This window comes from Labeo rohita, chromosome 5 (assembly GCF_022985175.1).
Source record: "Labeo rohita strain BAU-BD-2019 chromosome 5, IGBB_LRoh.1.0, whole genome shotgun sequence".
NCBI lineage: Eukaryota > Metazoa > Chordata > Actinopteri > Cypriniformes > Cyprinidae > Labeo > Labeo rohita.
This window is the reverse complement of record NC_066873.1, coordinates 6,100,198-6,116,316: the sequence shown is the minus strand read 5'-3', so window position 1 is coordinate 6,116,316 and position 16,119 is coordinate 6,100,198. Positions and strand designations below refer to the sequence as shown.

The 16,119-nt window shown below is 36.2% G+C and overlaps 1 protein-coding gene across 2 annotated transcripts in view; it reads right to left on the bottom strand.

The window, feature by feature from the left end:
* Positions 1–2,109: 2,109 nt before the first annotated feature.
* Positions 2,110–16,119, bottom strand: part of nup214 (nucleoporin 214) — a 59,194-nt gene continuing 45,184 nt past the window's right edge. For both annotated transcript variants that reach the window (XM_051110066.1, XM_051110067.1), the window contains exons 30-36: positions 16,018–16,088; positions 15,344–15,503; positions 14,966–15,118; positions 14,035–14,209; positions 4,690–4,856; positions 2,408–2,441; positions 2,110–2,323 (exon numbers count right to left, since the gene is read on the bottom strand). In XM_051110066.1, coding sequence (XP_050966023.1) covers positions 2,287–2,323; positions 2,408–2,441; positions 4,690–4,856; positions 14,035–14,209; positions 14,966–15,118; positions 15,344–15,503; positions 16,018–16,088 — 797 coding nt within the window. In that variant the 3' untranslated portion in view covers positions 2,110–2,286. The remainder of the gene's footprint in view (positions 2,324–2,407; positions 2,442–4,689; positions 4,857–14,034; positions 14,210–14,965; positions 15,119–15,343; positions 15,504–16,017; positions 16,089–16,119) is intronic.

The window sequence follows — 16,119 nt, the reverse complement described above, 5'->3', positions numbered from 1 at the left end:
ATCAGACAAACTATTTAGCTAATCACTGTTTTTTAGTAAGCTAATATGCTAATTGAAGCTCAAAATGTCCACTCTTGTCAGCCACTTTAGACTTGATAGAGTGGACATACACATGACAGGGTGGACATAGCATTCATTTGTAGTTAATGTCGCTAAAATCTAAAATGAATAAAATAATTTTAAATGTTTCATTGTCATATTCATTGTTAAATGTTTCATTGTTTAGGAAAGGGACATTATACCTTTCAGAAAATATTATTTGCATCTTAATATTGCCATGAAAATATATTTAACAGTAATATATGTGTCCATGAAAGGGTGGACATATCTCATGGTTTATGCTTCGAATAATGGCCCATAATTATCTATAAAAATGTGTGGGAGCTCAGCTAATATGTTTCTATAGCACTTGAGTGTCTACTATTTATGACATGACAAAGTGAATGGGAAATTAAGAGGGAAAAGTTTTGAGTATTGTGAGGGTTGAAAGGCACTCTATGGTGATACTGTACAATAAACAGCCAATATTCTAGTAATATGCATGCTAATGAGCAACTAGTTAATAGTGAGAACTGGTTCTTAAAATAGTGTTACCTTACATTTTAATTGAACTCATTTCACAATAGATTCATATTGATTCTAAGCAATTTGAACAAATGCATTTTGGAAACATGATTTAAATAAAATCAAATAGATGGAAACAGTTAAACTGCAATGACATTTTGAGTGCAGAAATCTGACCTGTTTCATTTATGCATGACTGACAAATATGCACAAGGTTCATATAGACACTGTAAAATAAAATTCCAGGACTTTAAAGGACTTTTCAAGCACTACTTGTTTGATTTTCAAGGACTTCAATCAAGGATTGAACTTATTCTTTGATGTTTTCTATAGTTTAAGAAAAAAACAAAAAACAAACAAACACTCAATTCCCGATCTAAATCAAATGATTTGTGCTCCACACTCCTAGGTTCCAAACTAAGGCTACGTTTACACTAGTGCATTTTTGTTTTAAAACGCATAACTTTTGCTAAGGTTACGCCAATCGCTTACACTATTCTGGTGTTTTTGACTCTTGAAAATGGAGGCCTTCGAAAATGCTGCAGACCCTGTTTCAGTTTGAAAACCTTGGGGTTGCGCTTCAGTGTAAACAGACCAAAAGACTGTGTATCCTTGATGACTGTGTAAACAATAACGTCATGCTCACTGTTGTACCCATAGATATGTATAGGTAGATTCCCCATTTGGTTGTACCTGCATGAATGGTCATGTGACATGCGTTTTCAGTTGTGTAGTGTAGGCGGAGATTGTTTCTGAAACACAGTGAAATCACCAGTGTAGACGTCACTTCAACATCACTTCAGATCAGGACTCGGAGCGCGCATCGTGAATCTTTCAATTTGTGGAATGATTCAAGAACCTGCTCTGAAGTTTCCATCTGAATCAAATGATTTGCAACATGTGACTTAAAGGCCCAATCTGAATCAAATGATTTGTGAATCAAGATCTGATTGGATCACTTCGGAACAGCAAATCGTGTTGCGACAATGGTTTTTAAAATCATTACAAGCGATGTCGAAGTTTGAAAATGAATGGCCATTTTAATTTGATCTGGTTTTTCCTAGTGAATCGCTTGAAATGAAAAGAAGCCACATATTTGATCAATTGGAGTGGGTTCAGCTTAAAAGACTCACTCAATTGATTCGGTTAATCTGTTCCTGTTTTTGTGTCTTCAGACATGTTTTCACGACACGGTCAGTACTACTACTGGTTTAGCTCGATAGTTTTATGACATTAACTGAAATAGTAAAAAAAAAAAAAAAAAAAAAAATGATGTTTTTAATTGCTCGAATTTTGCGTAAAAAGAGTGCTTACGAAAAAATTATACACTTATTTCATAGATACATTGTCTTTTAATAATTCAAAGACTTTTTAAGTATCTCTTTAGGAATTTTGCTATTTTCAAGGATTTTCCAGGCCTTAAACTCAAGAACTTCAAGCACTTTAAGCACCTTGTACAAACCCTGTATGCATCACATAAGGTTTATTAGTTACAAGCAAATTAGGCCTAAATGTTTGTTCCAGTGTGACAGTAAAGGACAGAAATGAGACGTACGGTCAATAGCACTTGAGTTTATTTCTCATTGTGTAGTTAAAACAGAAGAAACACACTGAACATAAAACAGTCGGACATCAGCACACGTTAAGAACATGAGTGTTCACTGCATATTCAATCCTGCGCGCGCACTATAAAATCAGATCAGATCGGATGGCGTCCGCAGATCAACTCCTCCAACTGCCGAACGTCTGAGACGAGGGTCTGGAAAACATCATCAGAGACTCGATGTGTGAGCAAAACTCACGACGGATGTGCGTGAATGAACGTGAATGTTGCAACACTTACTGGTTGGTGTTGGTGTTTCCAAAACCTCCAAAACCTACAGACACAGACATAATCAGAGAGTCAGACTTCATCAGCAATGACAGGTCTGGAGTAGGTTTATCGCTGTAACTAGGTAACTCGTGACACACAGCAAGCAGCTCTTGAGTCTGTCTGCGGCGGATTTAATCGCAGGAGATGCAGAGAATGTGAGCGTAGCAGAGATAAGAGCTCATGAGAAACAGAACCTGCACTGAACCAGCACTTCATAACAACCAGTGTTGTTGTTGGTAAAATCAAACTATAATCAGAAATAAAACTATTGTAAAATGGTTGTCGTTAACTGAAATAAAGCTGAATAAAATTAATACATTAATATCTAAATTTACAAAATTAGTAATGTTGCCTTCATTAAGTTTAGGTTAAAGTGTAAAAAAAATTACAAACTAAAATTACAAACATTACTTTCACAACAACAAAAAAGTTGTTTAGGTTGAAGTACTACTATTATTAAAACAAACAGAAAAAAAAAAAACAAAAAAAAAAAGCAATGGAAAAAAAAAGCTTAATAATATTGTTAATTTATTTACAAAAGCACAAAATTACAAAAACTAAAATTAAAAACATTAATTTTTTTTTAATTAAGTATACTTAAGTTTTACTTAATTACTAAAACTAAAAACTATGACAGCGTTTTAATACCACGTTAAAAGTCTCATCTTTCAAAATCTGTCAGTTTTATAGAAAAACACAAACAAAGTTTGAATCAATCATCTTTTCGATCACAACGAGACATTAGTTTCATTAAATGCTACTGTTTTCTTTGTGAAAATTCCACCACCTACTCTGCAAAAATGTCTGTGGCGTCCCATTTTTCGTTCCTCACGTATTTAATTAAAAACAACAATAAAATGTTCTAAAGGTTGAAGTGGACTCCACCTCATTAGCATAAATTATATTGTCATCTTTTCTGCAGTATATAAGTGACTATTCACAAGCTGTTTTATTCATGGTATAATACAGTAAATGATTGGAAATAATATTTAACATCTTCCATTCATTATTTGTAGTGCATCAGCCACGCAGTAATACAAAACAGCTCAGCCTTTAAATTCTTTCAGTGTTATCACGAAATACAAATTCTAAATTTGTAATACAAATTCAAATTCTATAGCACAATATAAACGTGAAGGAACATTAGAAGGAATGAAGAAAAAAAAAAAAAAAAAAAAAAAAACAGGACACCCTAATTTAATAAAACACATGTCTCATTTTAATCAGAAAGATGACTGATTCACATGCTGCTTAAACTGAGTCACACCACAAATAAAGAGCACTAAAAACATTATTTTAATAGACATTGTTTGTATTTTGCTAAAACACTGACAGATTTTGAAAGCTGAGACTCTGGAATATCTCCTGGTGCTCCCAATTTGGATGTGCAATATACTCTCAAAATATTATAACTTTAATCTCGTAATTGCTATGAATTAATTTTTGTAATTTTGACTTTATTCTCAAAACACTTCAACTTCATTCCCGAAACATTTTGACTTCACTGTCGTAGTATTTCGACTTCACTGTCGGAGTATTTCGACTTCACTGTCGGAGTATTTCGACTTCTTTGACTTTATTCGCAAAACATTTCATCTTTATTCGCGAAACTTGACTTTATTCCCGAAACCTTTAGACTTAGTCGAAATATTTCACTGTGTCAAAAAAAAAAATTGACAATAGCACATAAAAATAACAACTAAAATGTGATTAAAATGCACATTAACCAGGAAAAATGTATTTTTCATCAATATTGCTTGTTCCACAGCTAGTCATATTTTAACCATGTTTGTACTTTTGGTCACATTTGATTTTAAGGTCAAATTCTCACTATTAACTAGTAACAATGACTTTTGCCTAAATAAACTCCAAAAATGCTGGTTATTAATAGTTAATAAGGTAGTTGTTAACTCAAACTGTAATTAGAATTAAAACTATTGAAAAATGGTTTGAGCACATAAAAATTACAACTAAAATGAGAAATTTTGCCTTAGAAAACAAGTGAAAAAGAAAAAAAAAAACCTAACAGAAAAAAGTAAATTTTTTTGTAATGTGAGATTATCAGGTAAAATGCTAAAGCTTATTGTGATTGTCCAGATTTCTATTGGTGCTTGAGTACACTGAACCAGCTGAACACAGCATGTTATCGGCTCTAAAACTAGTCCTGCTGCGGCTATAAGGGGAAGCACAATAACAGCAGCATTTGACGCCGATAGCCTGTGAACTCCTGACCGCTGTCTCTGTGATCTCACCTCCAGACGAGCCGAAGCCGGAGAAAGCACCGCTCTGATTGCCGAACCCCGACGGTGGCGGCGGCTGCTGCTGCTGCTGCTGTGCCAGACTCCCGAACGACGGCGGCGCTGCCGCAGTTGAACCCGCTAGAGAGCCAAACGACGGCGCACTTGGAGGAGACGCAAACCTGAAACACACAATCAGAAGCATGCGTCGCATCAGAGGCTGAACATGTGACACAAATGGCAGCGGGTTTATTTGGGCGAGTTATGCGGCGCGGCACAGGTGCGAAACACACACACAGAATAGATCACAGCACATCACTAAAATAGCCTGCACCTCTGAACTCATCCGTCATAACACAACTCAGGATTTACTCATTTACTCACACTTTTATTTGCACTAGACCCTCATGCTGTTGTGTAAAAATAGCTGCAGTTGTTTCCTAACTGACCTCTTATTTTCCCTTAATTTAATTAGTGATAATCTCCATGTGTTTTGAGTGTCTAGATCTGTTCAAGTGCTTCACTTCATTTGCATGCTTTGCATGTTGGTCATGATCAAGTTTTTTTGTTCTTGGTTTAATTTCTGTTCATTTGCTGCATTATTTTCAGCCCTGACAATGGAGACACACAGAGGCTGTTTTTAAGTCAAGCGCTGTGTCTGTGTGCATTGTTGGTTTCATTCTGCTCACATGATTGATGATCAATATCCATGAATTATTCCACTGGAGTCTCAGTGTCTCGTCTCTCTTCTCACATCTCTGTCTCTTTCATTGTGATGCTTCAAAATGTATGTTCTGACATGTTCTCTGCTTTTAACTTTTACTTTGGTAAATGTTTCTTAAATAAAGAAACACTGCAGTCCAGACATCTTGTGTCTTCATATTGAATTATCCATCAATGTGTCTAAAATTCAGTAAATGATAGAAATATTCAGATTGAAGGGTTAAGTTCATCCTAAAAATCTGAATTTTGAACATAAATAATTATAAAATACAGCTGCAAGCAGCGATTACTGGGGTTCAAGCGCTCACAAAAGGTATATTCAACTTTTGTTTTTGGATAATTATTGGCCTAGAGAGTCCAGAGAATTGTTCTGCAGTGTTTTTTCCAGACTGAGTAAAAAACCTAGCACTAGTTTGCAGTTCTTTATCATTTAACAAATAATTTGATTGACAGCAGTGGTTCTAGAGGAACCACTCTCATTCCTCCAGAATGAGGAGTCCTTATAGACACTTGTGGCACTTTGGACCAAGTAGTGTTGCTTTTGTCAACAAAAATCATGACTATATAGCGTCTTCAACGAACCTTTATCACGTGACGAAAACGAGGCGAGACGCAACGTAAATGCTGGTCATGTGACGATGACTATAATTAAACGTATAATGCAATATTGTTGACGAATAAAAAAAGAGACTAAACATGGTTTACAAAATAAAAACTATGCAAAAATGTCTCTTCATTTTCGTTGAACAAAACGAGACGAAACAAAATGTTATAACGTTATTTCGTTTTGTTTAGTAATAGTAATATAATGCATTACTAATGAAATTTGAGTAATACTATTACTCGTTACAATCTCAGTAACGCAAGTTACAACAACATATTTTAACTCAAAATTAGGTGGTGAATTTACCAACACTGCAAAACAGCACCAGAGTAAAAAATCTGCATGTAAAATAGTTTGTCTATTTCCTGTTGCTGGAATTCGATGGTTAAGACGACTGTCGAGATGGATTCTACATGTGTGAGATGGACACACACCCGTTTTACTCATTTCATCACAGAAAATAAGAATGCATAATCAGGTGTAATCTATGTGCGACACCAAACTCTCAACAAGGAGAAATTGAACAAATAACTCCTGGAAACACCTGGACTGGTGCCACTGACACTAAGCTAACGGGGGGAGAGGGAGAGGGAGGGGAGAGGGAGAGGGAGAGAGAGAGAGAGAGAGAGAGAGAGAGAGAGAGAGAGAGAGAGAGCGAGCTGCGGGGTCGGAGAAGAGAAAGAATGTGGCGGACAAGTGTAGACAAGCAACAAAAAATAAGTTCAACTAAAATTAACAAAATCTGTTTTTAATCACATCATAGCCTATATATAAAATGAATGAATACGCAAAATATATTTAACTTAAATAGATTAACAAAACAAAAGGAAAAGACTGAGTGACATATGCTGCTAAGTTTGGTTTGTGTGGCGCGGCGCTTGTCGAAAGTTCACTGAAAAAAAAACTAGATGACAGAAATAAAAGTAAACGCGCTGCAATTTCGAATGATCTGTATGACCAAAAATGGCGCCTCACGCACACACACACACAGCAAACGTTGCAGCCTGTTCATTATCAGAATAAAATACAGTCAACAAACATATACACTGATTAATTAAAATAGTGCGTACTGCGTAGTACAATCCGCTATATAGATCTACATCATTACCCTCCGCTGGATGCATAATGAGCTGCAATAAACTACATTTTGGTATTTTATAATGCCTAGTCATACTTCTGTGGCTATTTTGGTGAAAGTAACTCAAAAGTAGTGTAACGCATTACAATTCAGAGACAGTAATATTGTAATGTAACTAATTATTTTTAAAAGACAGTAACTAGTAATATATAATGTGTTACATTTTGGAAGTAACTTGCCCAACACTGCTAAGCAACCCTTGTTGGCCAAATACTGTAGCTAGTTTTGTCAGACTAAAACAGAATTTTCATTGACTAAAACTAGACTAAAATGTCACCAGCTTTCGTCGACTAAAACTAGACGAAAATAGTCATGGATAATTCTGACTAAAATGCTCAGACTTTTAGTCAACTGAAACTTGACTAGACTAAAAAGAGTATGAACGTGACTAAAACTAATAAAAACAAAGATGACAGCTTCACACAAAGACTAGACTAAAACTAAAATTAAAACATGCCGCAAAAAAAACAACACTTGGACCAAGACCGTGCACATCAAAGCTGCTTACAAGACACGGAAGCGCCAGCGCGATCACTAATCACATCTCTTTCAGTGGAAACAATTGAATTATTCCGTCATTTTTGTTCATAAAGGTAGAGTAATACATCATTCGGAACTGTAAAGGGTCTACTTTTATTTGTGTGCACTCACAATATCAACAAAACGTTGCAAACGGTGCCTTTATAAAACAATCATTATGCGCTTTCTGTTGTCTCAACACGAGCGCTTCCCAAAAATAAACCGAAAGACTAAAAAGAGTATGAACGTGACTAAAACTAATAAAAACAAAGATGACAGCTTCACACAAAGACTAGACTAAAACTAAAATTAAAACATGCCGCAAAAAAAACAACACTTGGACCAAGACCGTGCACATCGATTTTCATGTTGATAGGACAAATGGTTGCACAGTTATTTTTAAGTTTTTTCCCTCTAACACCACTAATTGAGCTCTTACATAAGTTTTCTGGGTTTGGCGAAGATATCTCATTCCTTATATCTCACAGGCATTTTACTAAAGTGGCCCTTGCCCCTTTCGAATGTTTTGATGCCCTCTTTTTTATTTATTTTTTTGATAATTATGGATATTCACTCTACAGAGAATCTTTCTATACTGGTTTGGTTCCGATCAGGTGAAAAAAGTTTGCAAAAGAGAGAGAAAAAAAAAAAAGGATTTTGCCAGGCTCATGATCGCATGCGAAGCATGCATTTTGTCCGTTGTGAACCAAGGATTCCAACAACACAAGACACTTGAGACTGTGACTGACAGCCTAGGAGTTATGAGCAATTTCGTATTCTTTTTATCACCCCGTCAGGGCGATTGTGGGGAACCTTGGTAGAGATCGACCGATATACTGGTTTACCGATATTTTTCCCAATATTTAAGCATTTTACCATAATCGGTTATCGGTTTTGTAATATCGGGTTCACCGATAGGTGTTTTGAGAATTGCGCGCATGCAGCGCGCCTGAGGGGAGACCCGACAACAACGGCGTGCAAAGGTAAAGCATAGCCTACTTTCTTGCTTTGCTGTAATTAGTCATCTTTTTTTTAAAGTATAAAGCAATGTTAGTTTCAGTGATAAACTCGGATAAATGTGCGCTATTAGGCACATACCCAATGGTTTGTGCGGAGAGTGGAAGCTAAAGCTGCTTACAAGACACGGAAGCGCCAGCGCGATCACTAATCACATCTCTTTCAGTGGAAACAATTGAATTATTCCGTCATTTTTGTTCATAAAGGTAGAGTAATACATCATTCGGAACTGTAAAGGGTCTACTTTTATTTGTGTGCACTCACAATATCAACAAAACGTTGCAAACGGTGCCTTTATAAAACAATCATTATGCGCTTTCTGTTGTCTCAACACGAGCGCTTCCCAAAAATAAACCGAAACTCAGCGAATACAAACCGCACAGACATGACAAATATACATATAGAAAGCTCAAAATTATTACTTAACGAAATAAATCAATTCGAAAACAAAAACTCTCATTAAGTAATCTGTAATGATGCTTTTCTCTCTAAAGGTGTGTCCAAAGAGAAGATGGCGAGTCCAGATCGGCAAATTTATCCTGAAATCACTGACTCAGAAAACACCAGTTTATTAATAAATAATAAAAAAAATCTCCTTACTATTTTCCCCTCGACACATTCATGATAATTACTTTTGCCGGTGCTTTGCAGCAAGCTTTAGCCTATTGCGTGCACTTGAACGCGGATCTCTTCCAGCTGCGTTGAAGGTGCACTCGCTGTTGCTGCTGATGGAGACACTAAATGCCTTCCGAACCGGTCTAAAAAAAAAAAGCGAAAGTGAAGTCTCGTGTTGTTTCCACCAGCGGGGAATTTTTCATCACCATAAATTGTGGATATCAAAAATATAAAAATAAGGAGACCCGAACAACAGACCCGAAGCCCGGGCCGCGTCTGAGCTATGACATGAAAATTGTTCCCGAAGCCCGGCCCTATAGGGGCGTAAAAAAGTCGGGCTGAAATGCAAGGCTCTGCATTCACTCACTCACAAGATTCACTTGTTTAAAACACTCTCAATTATATCAACATTTACTATAGAACCATTATTTTTCTAATACACTTTTAAATATATACAATGTGGAAATTATTTATTATCTTTGCCAGCGATCACAGTTTAAGTATTCTATGTAAATGCATAGATAAACCGCGCTGTCAGCAGGCATTTCAGAATAGAACGACGGAAACAATATTAGTAATTCTGATATATTCTGGGATCGCGGAGTCCATTCATAAAAACGGAATTTACTCTTTAGCTCGGGATGCCTCCTTTATATTATGGTGTAGTTTGAGTCAATTTGAGGTAAATATCATTTGTATCATAATTAAATAAGCTGCTCTGAGCATAGTAAGTCAAAACCATTCTACTTCAGACCAGCAGAAATATAATCATGTTTGTGTTTCACTTTATCTCCATGCAAATCACACACTGATAATTGTGTTGAGATGCTGAACATACAGCAGCCGTACACACTTTAGTCTGCTGATCTTTGACGGGAGACTCCCCATCTCTCTCCTTGCCTGTAATCTTCAACACACACACACACACACACACACACACACACACACACACACACACACACACACACACACATAATCTCTGCATAACCTACATCCTGCATCATTCCTGACAAACGCGCTCATGTGACCCGCTGCACCAGATGAAAATGACAATAATCCAACATTTAATTTCCTCGTTCAGGGCGTCTGCACACACATCACGACAAACCGCTGGTCAACGTCATCTGATCAACTGAAGAAACAAAATACATGCACATTCATCTATCCTGCTATCTAACATGAACAATGAAACACAGCTCTGATCCCATTCAATCAGCTTCACTGCACTGTAACACTTTCATCCAGTGTGTTTTCATGCACTGGGCGATTTTGGTCTATTTTGCTTTCATAACATGTCTTCATGTTGTTCTTTCAAACTTGTTAAAAAGAAAACACCAAAATACATTGAAAATGTTGAAAGGCGGTAAGTTTGTTTCTTCACTTCAGCAGCACTTACATACACCAAATTGTTTAGTTTTATTCCCCTCTATATTCTGAAGGCTTTTACTGAGGGGTTTGTTCATTTATAATGCATACTGATTTTCACAAAATTTTATTCCTAAAAATATTGTGGAAATGTATTTGTTTTCTGTCTGTTGACAGTATTTTCCAGGGATGCACCTAATTTTCAGCCACCAAAAATAGCATTATCAGTGTTTGGCTGAAAGAAAAAAAGGCTGAAAATACAAACTGAAAATATATGCCTCCGTGCTCAGTGCTCAGATTTCACTCTTGCTCTAGCTGTTATCACAGCCTTACCCAGAAAAGGGCAATCATGTCAGCTGTATGGAAATACTTTGAAGTGTCTGTTCAGTGAAAATTTCAAGAGGGGGTACGGTGCCGAAGCACTTTTCCATGACAGGTTTGATACACCACCTAGAAACAAGTTCAGTAAAGTTGGCAACATATTCGCAGATTCAAATTTCCTAGATCAATAAACCGTAAGCTAGGGTTGTGCCGATAGACGATAGTAACATGTATCGACGATAGTCAGAGATATCGCCTTTTGCTGATGCCCTTGACGACAGCAAGTTGATTACTAATATTATCCGTCAAAAATACGGACTAGGCGCCTAACTTTAGCGATGCAGTGCAGAGAGCCGCTTCAGAAACTTGCTGCGAGGTGGCTGGTATAAACACAAAGGCACAAATCACGGTGAGCGGGAGGTGGTGTTTCGGGTGGGAAGCATGCAATCTGTAATTGTGTGCAGTTGCCGACACTCGCGAAAATGTGCAAACGCTTTTCTTATGCGCGTTGTTTTTCCGGTTTTACTTTCACTTTCAAAATCGATCCCGTTCAGCAAGGAGGGGAGAGGATGGGAAAGGGGGACACAGTAACTCGTTTTGGAGGGAATGCCCCCCTTCGCGCCGCAGACATGCAGTGTAAATAAGGGGTAAGAAATTTATTCATCATACAATGATGCAACTATTGTATTCACTTATGGTACCGGGAGTGTTTTTTAAAGTGCATAAACTCCTAGTCCTAGACTAGGTAAGGCTAGTCAGTGATGATGTTCTTTGATAACGTAAATGTTCTTTGCTCATTTTCTGTAGTAAATGTAAGCATTAGTAACTTACAATGTTTCTATTAAATTGTTATGTTAAACACACAGTCATACTGAAAATATTAGGCTGCTTTTAGCCTTATGCTGGTGTTAGTTCATTTGACAGCAATGAAACCAAGTAAGTAAATAATTAAATAAATAAGCACGATAATATATTGTGCATCTGCGATCTCACAGGCTGACAATAGGAAGATATGAAAATTGAGCATATCGCCCAACACTACTGTAAGCTAAACATTGGTACTATAGAAATAACACCACTTTTGCAACTGCAGTAACGTAGGGAATGAGCTACAACCTCATTTTCCTCAAACTGAACCTTCCTCTGCACACATTGATCTTTATGCGCGGGCAGCTAAGTGACAAGTCCAAAGGGAAAGTCTGCAAAGTGCAAAACCTGAAAAAAGCGTGACTACAAAAATAGTCAATAACTACAACGTTACACACTGTAGTGTCACCAAATTCAGTTTCTCATAACGTGTTTTTCCAAAATTATTATTATAAAACAAATAAATAAAATAAACAAACACTAAATTCACTGTTATTAGAAAAAAATATTTAAATTAAAATATTTACATTAAGTCATTTTGGTTTCAGTTTTCACCAAAATGCATCCTGAATTTTCATTTTTGGTGCATCCCTTGTATTTTCTGAACGATGGAGTGATAAAATAAAAAATCCAAAATCCCCTCTGGAAAAACACCAATATGCCAAATCAAACAAGAATTTTGAACCAATGTTTAGATTTCTGTCCTGGAAATATATGCAAATGCATGCATATTTAATAAGAGAACGCCAAATTTGGACATTTTAAACACAGCATTTCACAGCGTTCGTACAGATAGTGGATAATCAAAAAAATAGTGCTTAAAGTCCTTAAAAGTCCTGGAAATTCATTTTTAAAGTACTTCAATCAGAGATCTCACTTATTGAACAATGTCTTCTATTTCAAATTCCAAAAAAAAAAAAAAAAAAAGAGAAATAGATAAAAATATATTAATTAAAAAAAATTGCAAAAATAAAGCGAAGAAAATGCAAAGTATTACTACTAAAGTATTACAAAGTATACTACACTTTTACTATAGTAAAAACATGGTTAATTTTCTTAAAGGATTTGTATTTGTGTACACTTTATTTAATGGTTTGATATTTTTTACGGTTTAAAATAAAAAACTGAAAAAAAAAAAAAAAAAAGATTGGCAAAATCTCAATCTGAATCAAATTATTAGCGCTACAAAGTTTTGATCCATGCTTTGAATTTGAATAAAGATTTGTGAACCATCATTTCAGATCAGGACTTGGAGTGCAGATTGCAAATCATTTGACTTAGATCGAGACTTCAAATTGTGTATCGCGAATTACTTGATTTGAATCATTTAAAAATTGCAAAACGATTCACGAACCTGTTCTGATCTGAAACAAATGATTCGCGATACACAATCCGACAGGAGCGCTTCAAAACAGTGAATCATTTTGCGACGCAATGGTTAAACTGATTCTGAGTTTTGAAAAGCTCTGTTTTACCCATCACTACTTGCTTTTTAAAACGGTTATAAGCGATGTTGGAATTTGTTGAAGTTTTTGCTAGGGAATCGCTTGAAATAAATGATCGAATGATGGAGCGGTTCCAGTGTTTTGACTTTTGAACCAATTAATTCGGTTCATCCGTTCCTCTTTTCACATCTTCAGCCATGTTTACACAACACTGTCAATACTACTATTCGCTTTCTAACATTAACTGAAATAAGCGTAAAAACGTATGATGTTTTTTGAATTGCGTGAATTTTGTGTGAAAAGATACATGCTTATTGACAAAATTAAACAGTTCTTTCATAGATACATTGTCTATCAATAATTCAAGCACTTTTAAAGTACCTCTTCAGGTATACTGCTATTTTCAAGGGTTTTCCAGGCCTTAAATTTCAAAAAGTCAAATTTAAATACTTCAAGCACTTTAAGCACCCTGTACGAACCCTGATTTCAGAAAACTTGCAATGTCTTAATATACTGTGATTAATTCACTGGGGAAGTATGGTGATATATATTAGTTTAAGATTTAACTCTGTTGTAACCTATGTAGTGTCTACTATTGATGTTTCAAATATTCTTCCTTGTATGACAGCATTCTGTGATTCACGTCAAAAAAATCCTATGGCTGTGGTAGGGTCATTCACATTAAATCACTGTATTACGCTGGACGAGGCAGCGGTTTCATAGACTGATCCCCCAGTGAGACTCACCCGAATCCCCCGACGTTGGAGGCTGTGGTTCCCTCACCAAACACCTTCCCTGAGGTGGAGCCCATCGGGCTGCTGAAGGAAGGGGCGGAGCCAAACCCAGCGGACCCGCCGAACGCTGGAGATCCGCCGAAAGTAGGAGGACTTCCGAAGACAGGCGCGCTCCCGAAACCAGCGGCTGAACAGACCAGAAGTACACAGATCAGCATCAGTTCAGACTCGAGAACAGGAAGCAAACTGCCATTGTTCAGGAAAGAGCGTCGCTCACTAAGCGCTCTGAAATTACAGCCAGCTGAATAATTCAGTGAGTCATGTCATTGAATTACATTTTCTGGATCGCCAACATTAAAGTAAATGCCTGCTTTCAGGAAAAGATTCAAGCTGAATCTAAAACACAAATGTGACTAGATCTACATTATCAAAAACTGAGGTAATAATGATAACAATAATAATAACAACAACAACAATAATACAATTACAATTACAATAATACAATTACTGTTACTGTTACAAAACAATACTAAAAATAAATGAATAAAATACATTAGAACAGCAAAAAATAAAATTAAAAGCAAAATAAGAGTAAATGATAAAATTAAATAAAAAATAAGGTAATAATACAGATAAAACAAAAGTAATAAAAAAATAATAAAACAACAACAAGAAAAAAAAAGAAGATATAATTAAACAAAAAATAATAAAGTGATAATAAAGATAAAAGAAAAAAGTAATAAAAAGTAACAAAAAAAAAAAATAAAAAAAAAAAAAAAAAAAGGTACAATTAAATAATAAAATACAAAAAAATAATAAAAGCAAAAAACAAAATAAAAATAAAAAATAATAAATGAAACAACAATAATAGTCCTGGGCATTGAAATGTCCACTTCCTCATTTATGTATTAGACCGCATCATATTGTGTGGTGTGTGTTTGACCTGGTTTGGTGGGTGTAGAAAACGACCCGAAGCCCTGTGCAGCCACAGACCCTGTACCGGAGCTGAACGAACCACTGGGTTTCTGTTCACCAAATGAACTGCTGCCGAAACTAAAGCCCTTTGCTCCGCTGTTCCCAAATAGATTAGAAGAACCTGCCGGAATCAAACCACACAAGAACTTCAGCAAAATGCAGAGAAGAGATGCTCTCCTGCGCTTAAAACACAGAACAATCACACGGAACTATTTTTTTCTTAATTTTTTTTTTTATTCATTTTATTTCAGTTTTAGTTATTTTAGCATAGAAAGATAAAACTGAAGGTTTTTTATTTCTAATATTTTATTTCAGCTAATATTTAATTTATTTCAAGTGTGCTCACCTGTATTAACGGGTTGACCGAATCCACCTGTGGCTGGTGATCCAAATGGGTTTTTGTTGGCAGCATCTTCACTGGGTTTTCCTCCAAGACCACTGAAAAACCCTGATCCTGATGAAGCGTTTCCAGTGTTTGACCCGAACAGACTTCCACTGGACTGAGCCTGATCACAAAATAAATCACATCTGTACTTCAGTTTCAGGTTTTCAACCACAAATACACCCTGCAATTGGTATATCAACTATATTACTGTGTGGAAGAGGTGTTTGATCTGATTTATGAATATAAATAAACTACTAAATATTATGTTGCTTTGGTTAAAAGATTTTTAGACCATGGCAAAACCAGTCTGCTGTTTCAGGTCTCACTGGCTGGCGATGAAGGCAAAACCAAGAGTGAAAACCTGAAATTTGCTTCTAAAAAAAATGGATTATGCAGCCAATATATAATTCGGGTGACTCAAAGCAGTCCTTCAGCAGACTGACAGCACGTCTTGTTTCAGAAGCCTGCAGCAAAGAGAAACTCTGAAACTTTTATCTGGCACGTCGCAGCTCCAGCCTCCACTGCATGCTGATGAAACCTCATCACTGTGTCTGAGACTCAAACACACGTCCAGCTGTATAACCAGTCTGCTTTAACAGGTGAAGAGCTGATGATGTGTTTTGTAAGGACTGTACCTGCCCAAAGACGTTGGTACCGCCGGCCTGCTGTCCAAACACTGATGAGTTGGCGGTGCCGCTGCCAAACACTGAATAAAAAACACACAAAGATATTAAAAG